The following is a 16,511-nucleotide window of genomic DNA, read 5'->3' as shown; positions in this document are numbered from 1 at the left end:
ACAGTCACCTAAGAGTGCTTTACATTGTAAGGTAAACACCCTGCAATAATAGAGAGAAAGCCCAACAATCGGATGACTGCCTATGAGGCAACAGTGGGAAGAAAAAACCTCTGGCAGAAACAGACTCATGGAGGAGTGGACATCTGCATCAGGCATCAGTGTGCTATCAGTTTGCAGTTAAACGGAATCAAGTTGGGCATTACATGCAGCCTGTTTTTGATAAATATGGAGGAAATTACAAATCTGTTGCTGTTTACATACACAGAAATTCACAAAAACAAAAATCCAGATTAACTACTTACATTTAAATAAAGGCATAAAGTACATTTCTGCACAGCGTAGTGTGATTTTCCCCTTCACACCTACCTACAACAGAAAAAGGCAGTATTGCGGGGGCTGGGACTAGAGGTTTCTGCTTATTAGTTTCAGTTTGCAAAATAAGAGTAAAAGGTTCCAACTGGGTTTTAAAGCCACTTGAGACAATGGAAAAGGAAAGATGCTGACGTACCTGGGACATAAAAAAAAACTACAAGAAACATAAAGATGAAACTCAGAGACCAAAGCCCAAACTATAACATCTGCCTGTTGAAAAGAAGTGAATATAGATGAGTGTGTTTCATTTGCACTTCTAACAGAATACAATAATTTGAAGTTCACTGCATTTCTGAGCTGCTTGAAGAATGTTTTGAAAAAGTTCATTGCTTTTTAACTCTAAACTTAAACCAAGGATCCAATCCTCCGTGTTCTGTTCCGCTCTTCACTTACTGACACTCACATTTCAAGGAATGTAATCTCTTCTAAATCCATTAGTTGTCCCGTCAGTTTTAGGCAATAAAGTAAGATGTACTTGGAACAAGCCCTTAGTTTTGATTTTGTGTTGCTAAGTGAGGAAAACTAACACCTCTCCCTTGTTCCTAACTTCACATTCTCTTCACCTCTTTCCCGTTTGCAGTTCCACGCATGCCACCCAGGAATATCAAGGTGTACAATCCCACCCCCAACACCCTGAATGTGCGCTGGGAGCCAGCCACGGGCCAGGTTCAGCAGTACCGGGTGGCTTACGCCCCCCTGACCGGTGCAAGCCCATCTGAGTCGGTGAGTAGCTTTCTGCAGTTAAAACACAAACTGTCATTAGCAGCAGAATTCTCCTTGAGGGGAGGAAAATCTCTCTGTCTGGTCATGAGGAGTGAAGAATGTGAAGACACAAAAATAACAACCTCTTGTGTGATTTAACAGTCATAAAAGAGTGAGGTTGGATAATATTTTTTCCCAGTTTAAGTCATCACATTCCAAAAGCTGCAGGTCAGCTCTTGTTAGATATGATGTGCCTCCAGGAAATTCCTGAGATAAGTGGAATTACACTGAGAAAATAAATGAATGATCTTATCCTGGGTTTTTTTGTTTGTTTTTAGATAAAGGAGAGATTATGGCTGATAATCATTATCTTCAATATCAACTAATTGGTCAGCTATTTTTATTTTTAATCAATAGTTTATAAAATTGCAAGAAGTATCAGGATTACCCAGAATTCAAGACATCTCTACAGATCATGTTTTTTTTTTCCAAAAAGTAGTCCAAAACCAAAATTTAAGGAAATGTAATACATAAAAGCAAATTAAGCTTTATAAATCCAGCGTATATTTATACTTTAGCAGAGATATGCACACGACACAGTCACAAAAAGACTCGGCTTTACCAACGTGGGTTTGCACTTTCTCTTGCTCTTTCTCTTGATGTATAAGTAAATATAAAGTAATAATCCAATCATTTTGTGTTTTGCATTTTCCATCATTGGAAAATCAGCTATATTCTCAAGATTTTTGTCTTCAATTCAGATTTCTGAACATGCCGTTTTATTTGATAGCTTGTTGACACCAAACCCAAAGTATCTGACTTCACTTTGGCTTTCTTCTTCTGGAAAATGCCATTCTTGACATTTGACTTGCTGATCTTACTTGGGCTGGCATATCTTTGTGTTAGATGTCAACTAAGGACTTGGGAATTCTTGATCCGACTTTTGTATTATTGTATTTTTGCTGTTCTTACTCGACTTTCTTTGTTTGCACACCTGCAGTGTTTAGTCAAACTCGATTAGTTTTCCCCCTTGGTGTGGTTCATTTGTGCAGATATGAACACAGTAATCACACTTGGGTGTGGTCCAAAACAACCAAGACCACAACCTCCAAAGGGTCTCAGCGCAGGTCCAAATGAACTCCAGAGCTGTAAGTTTATGGTTTCAACGTGACCTGAATCCAAACAAACTACCAGGTGTACGTTCCACGTTTGAGGTAAAAAACTTCCAGTAGATACATATGCTTTTTCTTCTGAATGTGGCGAGGTAAATATAAATGCGCGGAGGTCTGTACAGCTAGCATTTAGTCAAGAAATAAAACGTAAATTCTCCACTAGTCCACAACACAGCACCTTCTTCCTGTATTTGCTTTTGTTGCTCCTCCCCAGACACATCTGGCCAATAAGCAGACCGAACTTCTCACGTGGGTTGTAGTGATGCATTCAGACTCAGTTGGATTTTTCTCCGTGTGAAAAAGAAACCAAACCATATGGAAAAACTACAAGTTTATAAACTCATCAACTGATTCAAACCAGAGTAAATGAGCCATAGGTGTGAGAACGCACTTAGTTCCCACCTTAAGATCTAGGAAGTCTTGGCTCAGCTCTGGTTTGAGACTTGTTGACTTGACTCGGGACCTCCTTTTCTATCCTTTTTCCTGACCTAGCTCTGGATTTGTTTTGTTGTTGGATCTTAGTGGCCCTGATTTGGTCTTTTACTTGTGACTTGTGGGTCTCTACTCGGGCCTTGTTGTTTTTGACTCAGGGATTTTTCTTCAGAAAGTCTTTTGACCTAAGAGTCTTGACTTGGCTATAAATGCTGGTTCTTGACCTTGTTGTTATTTTTAGCTTGGTACTCAATGTTATTTATTTAGGACATGAATGGAAATCCCTAAACAAGACTTAACTTCTGCTCGTACAAACAAATGTCTTTCACATCACATCACCATACATCTGGCTTTTCTCTAAACTGGACACTATTCCTGTATATTGGATGTGAACTTAATAACCAAAATTATTGTATTTGTTTGTAGTCATTTTGGTAGTTAAGTTATTTTTATCTGTGTTTTCTACATCTGATTAAAAAAAAAGTGAAATCAAAGTGGGAGTGTTGCTTTCATTGGGCCGGTCTGTTTCATGGAAACAACAAGTGGTCTCTTTTGCTCGTTCTTATTTGTTTCACCAAGTGGTGATGTTGCGCAGATGTCTGCACAGCAGTAATTACGGTAATGCTCTTAAATATGGAAATCATGACTTGTCGGCTTTTCATATGTCTCCATCAGCACTGATTTAATGCACCAGTGCAAATGTCTGGGTCTCAGGGAGAGAAAAAAAGAAGCTTTTTTCCCCACAAAAAGTTTGAACTCTATGACTGAAGTTTGGAAACACTGCATGCCGGACGCATCTGTGACTGACGTCACCAACGGCTCCTACGGTCAGAGTTCCTGGGGGCTTTAAGGCTGTAATCTAACAAGGCTGTTTTGATGATTAGAATCAGCTTTGAAGATGCTGTGAAGTTAGTGTTGTGTAGTTTATTATTCCCTGTGGTCTCTGTTTCCTTCTATCTTCACTGTTGTTGTACTTTCATTTAATTAACTTTGATTTTGTTTTGGTCTGAGAGGAAGTTGGTTTGGCCACAGAAAGAAGACACAAAGATGAGTTCAGAAGTACAAAGATTCACAACTCTTTTTGACTAATTCAGTCTAAATTATCGAATTTTACATCACAGATTTGTTATTTCACGCGCTGAAGTGAGTATGTTATCAGTATTATTATTAGAACTGAGAAGCAGAGAAGCTCTTTAACAGTACATTTTATTCTGGTTAAACATCAGTGGTTTGCATTAAACAAGTGCTCTATAGAAGGAAAAAAACAAGATCAAATGTATGTGCATGCTTTAATGTTGTTTCCAGATGTGATTTTTTTTTTGTCCTCCAAGCACAAATCTAAAGCTGTGGTCAAAACTTCAGTGCTATGGCTGCAGTTTGTTCACATTGAAGAATATCAGTAAGGTCCAGCACTGATGTTAGGTGATAACAGAAGGTCTCACTTCATTTTGAAGGTGCTGGATGACAGCAGCCACCTACACCTGACTGGGAATTAACTGGAAGCACATGTTTGTTTAAAATATCGGTATGTGCTGTAGCACTATTAATCTAAGAAACACGTCTATTTACCTTTAGGGATCCCAGTATGCGAACCCATTGGCTAGTTTGCTGACTTGGTCTTTGAGGAACTGGTTGTTTAGAGCTCCCTGTTTAGCCAGCAAGTATCCAAGCCAAGATTTCAGTTTCTGTCTGCTGGTCATCATTTAAAAATGCTAATAAATCATCCATCCATTTGGTAAGCACTCATCCAACCTGCTGTTGTAGCTAGAGTCTGTCCTGGCTGTCTTTGAGTAAATTCTGGACAGGTCACCAGTCCATTACAGGACTAGCTAATAAAACCTGATAAAGTGGAATCAGATGATGTTCATGCTTCTGAATTGCATTCCTGCAAATCCCATCCCTCCAGAGAGAATGTTTAGCTTCATGCTACCAAAGCTTGCACATACGGGTTAATCAGTACATCAAAATTGGAAACCAAAAAGCTTTTGGTACCAAAAATCGTGTTCCTTGACTACAGATTCTGCATATTCATATGAATAAATCTGTTTGTAGAAATTAATGGGATCACGCCTATGAGAGTGCACTAGATGCCTTCCTTAGACATCCTCTAGGACAGGGGTATGGAACTCCAGGCCTCGAGAGCCAGTGTCCTGCAGGTTTTAGATGTGTCCTTGATCCAATACAGCTGATTTAAATGGCTAAATTAGCTCCTCAACATGTCTTGAAGTTCTCCAGAGGCCTGGTGATGAACTATTCATTTGATTCAGGTGTGGTGACCCAGGGTGAGATCTGACACCTGCAGGACCACGGCTCTCGAGGACTAACGTTCCCTACCCCTGCTCTAGGATGTTATTGGTCATCACTTTGTAGCTGATGATTGGGAGATAACCCCGTACTGTAATTATCTCCCTCATCATATTTTATAAATGGTATAATTCACTCCCACTGGCAATATCTACAGTTGCTTACATGAAAGTTGAGATACGTTTTTATTTGGGACTTTTTTTTTGCCTGCCATCCTGTTCCCCCTGTCATCTCTATAAGGAGCTCAGTTTCAGTGACATGTTATGATCTCTGGATCAGTAATAATCTCTGCCTGTATAAAAGTAAAATAATTTAAAGCTGGATTAACAACCTTAGCATTGTGAAAGAACATTTAAAAGTTTTTGTTATTAGGTTTTAGCAGTTATATACATACATCAGAATTCAAGCATCAGTAATGACATCCTGGGAAACTTCTTTTCATGGGCTTCGTCTTGAATTACTTACAAATCTATAAATGCCATATCACTCTCTTGTTCAGTTTGCCTCTACTTCTTAAAACAATGAATGTGTCCCATTTAAAAGCCCATCAGTTACCCAGAACAACTGCATACTTCGGCCTCATCATTCAGGTTTACTTCAGCCAATGAAGTGCATCCCAGCCCTCGAGAGCAGTACTGCTTTCAGGAAATGACTATAATGTTTTAAAAGGGCCGTGTCCAATCCATTGTCCTCACTTTAGAGTTTACTGGTGGGCTTTAACCCCAGGCTAACAGTTGTGCATGTGTAGGTGTGTGTGTGCTTCCAGTTGCGGGATCTTAGCCACTACATCATCGCTGTGAAACCTATTTCATGGTCCAACATGCCAAAACCTTTCAGCCCAAAACATTTGCTGCAACCAAACCAGTCCCAAGAAGAGGGGGAACTCGAGTCCAAGCAGAAGATATATTTCCCATGATGTAACGGCAGAGACTTTTATGGCCCACAAACCAGCTAAAGAGCTGAGCATAGATGATGTGATAATCCCAGTGACAGTCTGCAGTCACTCGTGTTGTTAGAACACGTCTCCCGCTGACCGATGGTTTGTTTAGCATTTCACCTTCCAAGCCTTTGTTAGTGTTTGAGGAACCTTTTGGCAGAAGAAACCTTGTCGAACACTTGATGCAAGATGAGCACTGAGGTCATTATGTATATTACTCCTGCCAGATCTGTATGTGATGCGTGAAGAGGCTCATTTGAATAGGCAGACCCTCTTTGATGATTATATCAATATATATTTTGACTCCCGCGTTTCTTCTCCAAAAAGGTCCTGGTTTCAGGAAGTATTAACAACGCCTTCCTGGACAACTTGATACCGGATACTCCCTACTCCGTCACTGTCACCGCTCTGTACGCCGACGGCGAGGGATCAGCGGTGAAGGACAATGGCAAAACATGTAAGCACAATGACAATGTCACATTCTGATGGTGTGTAGAATCACATAACTTACTCGCAATAGTTTACATCTGTCGCATGCAGTGATGCAAAACACAATAAGTACAAGTATATTTAAATTTCGGGTTGCTGACTGCACTCCTCTTAGCAAATATTGGATCATATCATTGGAGAGGATCGTAAAACTCCGACTATAATGAACAAATGAGCCTTGTATGGAAAATTAATTATTTAATATCTTTTATACAAAACCCAAAAAGACAGAATGTGATAATTTTTTAAATAGAAAACGTATCAGATGCTTAAATTGAGATATTTTACAATTTCATAAAAATCTTTAGCTCATTTAGAACTTTTATGGCAGCAACACATCTGAAAAAAGTTGGGATGGAAAAACAAAAGGCTGGAAAAGTAGGTGGTACTAAGAAGAAACAGCTGCGTGAACATTTTATAGCTTATTGGATTACCTGGAAACAAGTCAGTGATATGACTGGCACCTTAGAGATGCAGAGTAAAGATGGACAAAGTTTAATATGCAAAACTTTAAATTTAGTTTTTCTAATTTCAGTAGTCATGCAACTGGGATATTCTATGCATTCAGGTTTATTAGTCTCCTTTGTCTTTTAGATATTAAAAGCAAACCATGGCATTTAATATAATTTGGTAGGAAACAGACAACTTTACAGAAGCTATGTTAGCATTAGCCAGCTAACATAGGTACACCCTCACTACCTCCATAGAATAATAGAGGATAAGAAGTCAAATGCTGATATTTAAGTGCACTTGAATAATTGATCATCAGCAAGTGTGAGCACCTCTATAAAAGCTGAAGTTTTGGCAGGTCTGGAGCATTCAGGTGTGTTAACTCAATGCCACGGTCCTATCAGGGGTGGATGTCCCAGCAAATTCACCCCAGTCTGTCGGGCTAATGCTCGACCCAAACTGCACAATGATCACAAGCATGGAAACAAATGACTGAAAAAAGAAAAGAAATGGCCCAGGCAGAGTCCAGACCTCAGCCTGATCAAAGTGCTGTGGTGGGACCTTAAAGAACGCTGTGCATAAACAAATGCTCACAAAAGTCAATGAAGTGAATCAAAGCTGTAAAGAAAAGAGGGCCAGAAGTCCTCAACAATGTTAATGAGTCCAGTTCGTGTGGAAGGGCCTGTACTGATAAAATATATTTTACATTATTGCTGTAAAAAAAAAAAAACCTACTGAATCATGAGGCATACTCAGTTTTTCACAGGTCTGTTATTGTGTTGATTCTCGAGTTTAGTTAAAATGTTTTTTCTTCCATTGGTCATTTTATTTATTCCTTTCTTTATTCTGAAAAAACAGAAAAAAAAGTGGGCTTTCAGGGAGGGGGCCCTTAAAGAGAAATAATCTAGTATAACTAAATGCCTTCGTGGGCACCATTATATGTAAATGAGGATTCAACTCTGGGTGCAGTAAAGTAAAACTTCAGAACCAGAAGTGGTCATAGAGGTTAAGTGAGTATATGTATATAGTGTAGCTATAGTAGGATTTAAAGCATTATAGAAATCAAATAATCTTTTATTCATGAATTAGAAAAATATATTTCTATTTATACATTAAAAAATATTCTCCTACACTGCTTCTGTTTGATATGGTGCAGTACCCCGTGCTGGTCCCAGGAACATGCGTGTGTTTGACGCCACCACAAGCACCCTGACCATCGGCTGGGATCACGCTGAAGGGCCCGTAAGACAGTACAAGATCTCCTACGCACCCATGACTGGAGACCCCATCACAGAGTCCGTAAGTGAAACTTTAAGCTCATTGACGTCCACAATATCAAATCATCTCAGATAACATCAACATGTTACTGGTAACAGTGCTAAAGTAGAGCAGTCGTCCCAGAGAAGGAGCCAGTCAGTACAAATTTAAAATCAGGCATTAGTGATGGTCACATTTCCAAAATGGTTTAGTGGCCTGTTTGGGGGTAAATATACTTTCCTTCGCACTCTGATTACCTGCCTGTATTATCTGAAGGAAAGCTGGTCTTACCCTTGCAGAAACTAAACTACGCACACTGATGATAAAATTTTTAAAAAACGACCTCAGAGGCTGAGACATTTTGGTGAAGTCATTTCGGAGGAAATGCATCAGACCCACTAACCTCAAGTGTATTTCTTACTCTCTCTTTAACCCATAAAGAGGGATTAATCTCAGGTGGTGATGTGTTTTGTTTTGGATAAACTGGCCGCAAACCCTTGCCATTCACAGCTCGCTGTGACGTCCCCCTCGGACTATGCGGTGAAGTCACATCTCAGGATTCCCTCGCCTCATTCAGGATATAAATCACAGATTAGGGAGACTAATTACAGGCTCAGTTAAACAAACTGTATAATTTGGGGCATAATAGCGTTATTAATAGTTCTGAATAATAAGTTGGAACGATGGTGGAGAGCGGAGACGGCCCAGCTGTGCTTCCCTTCTGCTCGTTAGTCTAACACTTGCTCAGAGTGAGTCAGCTAACTGCAGCAGAGGGATGCCGATGAAAGGAGCTCTCCAGACTGGGACTGACCAAAGAGCTCACGACTATTATTTATACCGATGCAAAGTGATCAATTTAGCATCTGTAAATAGTGTGGAAGGTTCGTGTTGGTACACAGTTTCTATAATCCCACCGAGAAGCAATTTTCTGCCTCACAAGGCTGAAGAAGTTATTTCCTGTTTATTAGAGAAGTAGTCTTCTAAAATATTAAAGCCTAAAATGTAAAATTGTGCACCACCAACAGTTTTTGTATTTTTCAGGCTCTTCTCTTTATCTTACTGCACAAACCAAATTTATTCGCACTAAAATTTGGAATAAAATTTTACCCAAATTTAACTTTGATTAATTGATTTTAATGACCGTTTCTCATTTAAACTAATATTTGGGTCCTTGATTCAAATTCCAGATGAATCCAAATGGTTTTCTATTATTTTACTTTTATTTAAACAGGGAGCAAAACTCACCACTGAACATGGACTGTATATAAAAGATATAAGGGCATAGCAGTAGGAAGTTGTTTCAGCCTGCATTCTTTATATTGGCCAGCAGGGGGTGATTCCTTTGGTTGCAAAAAGAAGTCCACCCTGGTAAAAGGACTCTTCTTGTCACTTGAAAACTTTCTGATGGGGTTATGGCCTTAATCAGTGCACTTCAGTAAACTGGTTAAGATAGCAAAAAAATAAATAAATAAAAATCTATAAAAAAAATAGGAAGCAAAATAATCGAGAATTTGACTTCATTGCAAGGAGGATGTGTGGTTTGAGGCATCTTCACTTCACAGTTTATAGTCTCTCTCTGTATATAACATGACACCCTTTATTCTTAGATCTTTGATTTAGAAAACAGGAAAACTCCCCAAAAACTGAATAAGAGAGAAAAAGGAAGCAGAAATCTCCAAAATCATACATGCACAGACATGTGTGGAAGGAACTCTGTGGAAAGCAGGTGTAGCAGCTTTTCCTGTGACTGGGAGCACTGGGTCAGCTCCGCTCACCAATTACACATACCATGTGCAGCAGATGTGCAGATAGCAAAGCAACTCAGGGCGCTCTGGATGTAAATCTTTCCTGACTGATTTATGCTTTTTCTTCTTCGGCTACTGAAAATCTCTGACTCTGTGCCGTTTGGATCTTCAGACTCTGGTTTTAGGAAACAGAAACAATGCCATGCTTCAGAATCTGCTCCCAGACACCCCATACAACATCACTGTGGAGGCCATCTACGCCGAGGGGCCTGGAGGATCCCTCAACGGGAACGGACGTACAAGTAATAAAAACCTCTTTGACCTCTAGTTTTCTAGCAAAGGCAGCTTTTCAGAAATGTTGGTTTTCTTGTGATATTACACAATCCCTTGCAGCTGTCACAGGGTTTCTGCACATTTGGCGTCATAGCTGGGCCGATTGTAGTAAACAACAGGCTTTCTCAAACTCCTAGAAGGCAAATTTTACCCCTCAGTAGCCATCTTTCAAGTTATTTAAAAGCTTCCAACTAAATTAAAAAGTAGAGATCCATGACTTTAACTGCAATAGCCAGCAGTATGTAAAAACTCCACGTGTAGAATCAACAGTCAAGTTTGATTTAAACAGAAAGCTCGATATTTAATTTTTGTTTTACCCAAAATAAAGTTTTTAAATCTTTTTCCTGCAGGTTATTCTGTATGTCTGCTACACATGCTGAAGCCCTACAACATGGCTGTTTCATTAACAGAGCAGATGTAACTACCTGTATCACTTCTACAGTAACAAGTAGATATACCTGCTGCTTGTCTACTGTGTGGAAACGAAGTGATTAGCTCAGATGTTTTCTGTGGCGGCCCCTGATTGGCTCTTTGCGGGCAGAGAGTGGACAGCTTCCATCTTTGGTCTTACAGAGTTCTCCTTAGATATAAATTTTTAAACTTTCTGTCGTTACTTGTATTCAAACGTGAAATAAATCTTGTTTGATTAAGTCTATTAACCATCTATCAGAAAATAGCAAAAAAAAAAAAATCCCCCTTTTATATTTCCTACTTTTGATTTTGATATTGACCGTCTGTGGAAGGTAAACCTCACAATCCGCTCCACCAGCATCGTGCTACAAACAATTCTAGTACATTTAGGATGTAATCCAGCACCTCAGCAACTTTTGTGGTGGTTCAGCTTTGAGGCATTGAACCCAGGAGCTTAAACGCAGCGACCGCAGTAGCACTTAGGAGTGAGTTAGAGGAGTAACAGAGAAAATAAATACATTAAGTGCGCGTCAGTTATCAGGGTCTGCATGTGTTAGTGTGAAGAGTTTGGACTTAAAGGGGAGAGCACTCGATCGGCGAGCAGTAGGCTTAGTTATACAAACAGCAGACACTCAGAGTGTGTGTGTGTGTATGTATGTATGTGTGTACCTGTTTCGATATCTTTGTGGGGTCCAAAAATTGGAACATTACTGTGGGGACCAACAGTCACTTGTGAGGACAAAAGTGACAAAAGTAATTTTTGAGACTCAAAATGTGGTTTATTGTCAGGGTTACATTTATTTTATGGTTAGGTTTAGGCTGAGGGTTAGGCATTCATTTTTGATGGTTGGGGTTAGGCTAAGCGGCTAGGGAAGGCATTATGTCAATTGGATGTCCTCACTAAGATATCAAAACGAGAATGTGTGTGTGAGGCTCTTTCAGGCATCCGTCCAATTCTGGACACACACCAACTGGTTTCTTCAACAAGACTAAGACCCAAATCTAAACACCTCTATTACATAGGATGAATCTTATAACCTGACTTAAGGCGGCTCATTCCTGACCGCCAGAAAGGAAGAGGCTGATTTTTATTATTACTGAGAAAATGTCCCCCTTTTTTTTAACAATGCTCTGTGGTTTAAACAACCTACAGGTATCAAGTTAATGAAAGGCTAGGGGGTTGTTCTAGCGTTTAACAGCAGCGAGAAGACGGCGTGTCAGCTTCCAAACTCTGAGCTCACTGAAAATTTTGCCACAGTAGGTGTAAAACGCTCCCCGGTGTGTGGACGGCTGATATTTACGGTTCATTTAAAGGAAAGAAAAACAGCCAAAATAAAGTTCTGTGTCATTCAAATGCAAACTACAAATTAGAAGTTCACTGGTGCTTCTGTTTCTGTTTTGTTGCACATGAAGCTGCAGTGGATTAAGTTTAAAAAGCCAGAAATTCTCCTGCTGCTCTCCCCTCTCTACCCAAACAATAAACCTCCTTTCTGACTTTATGGGGCCATAATTTACTAAATTAGCTTTAAGTTTTATTAAATATGACTTGAAACTTGCGATTCAAGGCTCATCAGGAAAGTTGGAGAGTTTAAGCTGGCTGAGTCACTTTTGCAGTCAGTCTAAGTGGCCAATAGAGGAACTGCAGTTTTTTGGTACTTGCACATTAGCATCATGTTTTAGCCCTGCGTGTTGATGCTTACCATGTCTAAAATTCGATGCCTCCTCTGTGTCAAAGTCGGCATGTTGAGTCCCAGAAACCTTCGGATCTTGGACGAGTGGTACACGCGCTTCAGGGTGGCCTGGGACCCGGTGACTGCACCCATCCAGGGATACCGGCTGATCTACACCCCTGCAGGTGAGCCTTAACAAAACCATTGCGGTTAATCAAACATGTTTCTCTGCACACACATTGTGAATAATGTCTTGGTTCCTAAAAGCTGTCACCTGATTTTTACTTCTCTTCAGTTTCTCACTCACTTCTCATTCTCCGCTCTGTGTTTCCAGGCATGAACCAGCCCATCGACTTCTTCGTTGGAGACGTGAGCTCTTACACTCTGACCAACCTGCAGCCTGGAACCACCTACGACGTCAAAGTGCTGGCACAGTACACCAGCGGCGTGAGCGCGCCGCTCATTGGCCAGGGGACGACACGTACGTACAGGAAGCGTAATTAGACGCACAAACTGCTGATTTATTTCAAATGTCGCTCATAATTGTTTCTTAAAAAACTCACTGGACCTTGGCGTCCTCTTGTTAACCCCTCCTGAATTTTCACGTCCAGTCACTTCTGACACTTTAACTTAGGACCAGAGAGAATCCCAGGATTTATCTGATGTCTTTTCAGTTGCTCAGATTTGTTTCTGGCTGACTGAGATTTGGACTTAAAGGCATGTTCACACCTGTTTACTATTTTGTCTGGTTATATTGGCCTCAGGTGTTTGTTAGTTTTTTTCAAGTTGGCACGATTTGTTTGGACAGTAATTACTCTCAGGTGTGGAACAAAACAGCTACACCAGGAGCCCTGAAAAGAAATGGGCTCATGAAGTGAAATACCAGTCAAGTTTCTCGCTACCTAAAGTTACTCACCTGGTTCCATCAGGCAGTGCAGCTAACAGATTATCAGATGTACTCTTTTTTTGTTTGTTTGTTTTTGTTTCGTTTTGTTTAGCTAAACAGTTCCTGTCTCATAGAGAATCTCTATTTTTCATCAGTTGTTAAAAGAGCTTAAAAAAACATGAATCGTCCGACATATGAACAGCATAAACCTCCACTGTGCTTAAACTCTGATTTTTTTTTTTCAGTCTACCTGAACGTAACCAACATTGAGACCTACGCCATCGGCCACGACAAGTTCTGCATCAAGTGGACGCCACACAGAGCGGCCACGTCTTACCGCATTAAACTCAACCCAGCGGACCGTAAGTCACCTCACATCACTTTTTAAATATCATAATCAGCTTTTGTGTGTAATAATAGTAATGTAATAATAATAGCACTTAGACCTTTTCTATGTAAGTCTCTAAATGATCCAAAACCACATGGTTGTGTAACATGTCCTTGGATAGATCACGGAAGAGAACCTGCAGTGATTTTCATCAGAAGTTTCTGATATTTCATTTCTCTGCAGATGCATTAATCTTGTGCTGTGGCTCTATCTGCCAGTGATCCTGATTCAGAGTGACATATTTAAATTGATGCATGTGGTAAAGTGTGCAATAAGACTCCCATCAGATGTCTGAAAACATATCTGCAGATGAGATCATCTCTGCAGATGCTGCAGAGACTGTTTTGACTCAAACATTTTCTTGTAATTTCCTCCCTGAGGCTGTTTAAGTTCAGGCCTATTTTTGGTTATTGATCAAAAAAGATGCAAGTTTTGACCGAGACTGAAGGCGCCCGACCACCAAGCTTTAACTCCATCTCTGTTTGCAAAGATTACATCCTTTTCAATGACTTTGGAGTGTCCGAGGTCCATCTGGTTCATACTCGCACGTGGAGATAAAGTATCCATGTTTAAATATCGTTATGGTAGTCATTAGGTGTTCGGGCTGCCAGAACAAACACGGGTCTGTTAGCGTGAGGCAGATGGTGGTTAACCGCTACCATAGGAGCCGTCCCAGTGAGACGCAGCAGACGCTCAAGTCAACAAATCAGTCAACTGTTTGTTCTCAAGTGGAAATGCAAACAGCGGTCGGAGCCAGCGGTGAGATGAGGGGGTGGAAAAACGGTGAGCACGGGTCTTCTGCCTCCATGTTTTAACATCCGTGGTGAGAAGAGGAACATGTGGTTCAGACTCTAGGCTATCTGATATCCTGCTGAATAGTCTGAGGGCTTTTATTTTGCCAACGCACTCTCAGCTCGGACCTGAGTGCATCTTTGCTCCTGATGAAAGAGGGCCACCGTTCTGGAGTTGGTCTCTCTGAGAGGTGTGCGTGTTTGCACAAATTAATTTACATGATCGATCACAACTTGTTGATGTTACTGGGCATATTCTGAAGATATCTGCAGCAGCGGAGCTGCGGGGAGCGTTGAATCCGACTTACTTGAAGTGCATTTGGGACAGCAAAACGCCCGTGCGATAAACACGATTTGTTTGTTTGCTCTCGCAGAAGCGCTCAGAGTAAATAAGAAATCTTATTATCAATTTATCAGCAGCCGAGACAAGCAGAGAGATAAACATTTCACTGGAAGGGTCAGGGTGCTCTGTGTGTAAAGTAATCTTTATTTTCTTTGTTTAGTAACAAAAAGTCCACTAAACTACAGACAACAGTCATGAAGTGTGGTTGGTCAGTGACTATGAGGTCACAAATCCTGCAAGGGCTTTCAGGTAGTTTAAGAGGTGCTCAAAGAAACCTTTCCTCTTTTGGAAACTTTCTGCAGTCCTCTGAGGCTCACCCACTGTCTTAAGGTCTTAGCTGGAGCCCATCCCAGCTGTCAGTGGGCAAGAGGTGCAATATTAGAAGTGGTAGACTACCCAACATGTATACTAAAATGTACAGGGATATTAATTTGTAAGTGACTGCCTTTAACATGGAATTGATTTCAAATACAAACACAGATGGTTTAAAATGGAACTAGAGCCATGAAAATGCTGCAGAATAAACCTCCTTTGTCCCTCATGAGGCTGAAACGGACACAGAGAGTGCCAGCGTCACAAGCCAGCAGGCTTTGGTGTTAATTTACAAGCCAGAAACATAAGCACCTGGGGAAGTAATCTTTGACTCATTAGTAATAATTATTAATGCTGTCATACTCAGGAGATGTATGAAGTGAGTAAAAATCTTAGTTTTCTTCACAGGAAAATTTCAACATGATTCAGGGTCCAAACTGTATAAAAGTCACTGGTGTGTTTTACAAGGGCATGACGATTCAGCCATCTCGAAAAAACTCGTGACTGAAGAACATGAGTCAGTGTTTCCCTCTGACAGGAACCAATCACACTGAGCCCACAGCACCTGGAAATAAACTCTAAATGAGCCGATCGGGAGGTCGAACCTTATTAAACCTCGATGAAACTTTTGAGCATGTTCAGAAAAGTCCATCATTTAATTTAAGACCACTCCACTGTACTGTGATGTGTTTACATGTGTTTTTGATTCCTCTGTAGCATCCAGTAAAGGACAGCATGAAATCACCATTCCCGCCGGCCTGCCTCAGTACTGCTTCGACGGACTCTCTCCCGATGCTCTGTACACCGCAACTGTCTTCGTTCAGACGCCAAATCTGGAAGGCCCAGGAGTCAGCACCAAAGCGAGGACCTGTAAGTACTAAGAAAGTTCTGCAGTGAGGAGGAAAACTCTAGAAAATCGAGAGAATTCTGCCCTTAATAAATGCACAAAAACTAGAGTGTGTTTGAAATGTGACCGGTCTGGTTCACTGCTGTGAAAACGTGAAGTGCAGTATTTTAATCAGAGAATCAAACCAGTGGCAGGAGCACAACTATGAAAAGAGAGGTCGGGTATTTATATCTTGTGGGGACATCTACTTGACATAATGCTTTCCCTAGCCCCTTACCCTGGCCATGAAAAATGAATGCCTAAACCTAACTACAACCGAATTGTAACCCTATCACTAAATCCACATTTTGAGTCTCAAAAATGCCTTGAAACTTGTGTGTTTGTGAGTGTGTTTGTGAGTGTGTATTCATATCTTTGTGGGGACCAATATCCTGGTCCCCACAAAGATATGAATACACACTCACAAACACATACATACACACAATACATGAAACAAACATAAAGAAGAGAACAACAGTGTACTGGAGATAATGAGTCAAATTTAAAGTCAAAATATATAAACTTTAAGACAGCGTGGTCTCGGGCCGGAAAGCAGGTGTAGTTTAATCAGGCAGAACATCTGAAGCCTTGAGGTCATTTTTAAAATTGCCTTTCTTTCATTGAATGAGAC

General features: G+C 40.5%; 1 protein-coding gene across 6 annotated transcripts in view; it reads left to right on the top strand.

Annotated features, from left to right (window-relative positions):
• The window catches only part of col12a1b (collagen, type XII, alpha 1b), a 149,016-nt gene that overhangs the window by 89,486 nt on the left and 43,019 nt on the right, over nucleotides 1-16,511 (top strand). For all 6 annotated transcript variants that reach the window (XM_042224027.1, XM_042224026.1, XM_014336010.2 and 3 more), the window contains 8 exons: nucleotides 953-1,095; nucleotides 6,247-6,376; nucleotides 8,015-8,157; nucleotides 10,033-10,162; nucleotides 12,340-12,459; nucleotides 12,609-12,755; nucleotides 13,406-13,522; nucleotides 15,712-15,864. In XM_042224027.1, coding sequence (XP_042079961.1) covers nucleotides 953-1,095; nucleotides 6,247-6,376; nucleotides 8,015-8,157; nucleotides 10,033-10,162; nucleotides 12,340-12,459; nucleotides 12,609-12,755; nucleotides 13,406-13,522; nucleotides 15,712-15,864 — 1,083 coding nt within the window. The remainder of the gene's footprint in view (nucleotides 1-952; nucleotides 1,096-6,246; nucleotides 6,377-8,014; nucleotides 8,158-10,032; nucleotides 10,163-12,339; nucleotides 12,460-12,608; nucleotides 12,756-13,405; nucleotides 13,523-15,711; nucleotides 15,865-16,511) is intronic.

This window comes from Haplochromis burtoni, unplaced genomic scaffold (assembly GCF_018398535.1).
Source record: "Haplochromis burtoni strain Fernald_Lab_line unplaced genomic scaffold, NCSU_Asbu1 Contig_126, whole genome shotgun sequence".
NCBI classification, from domain to species: Eukaryota; Metazoa; Chordata; class Actinopteri; order Cichliformes; family Cichlidae; genus Haplochromis; species Haplochromis burtoni.
Note: the sequence above shows the minus strand (reverse complement) of the source record. Positions and strands in the feature narration are given on the sequence as shown.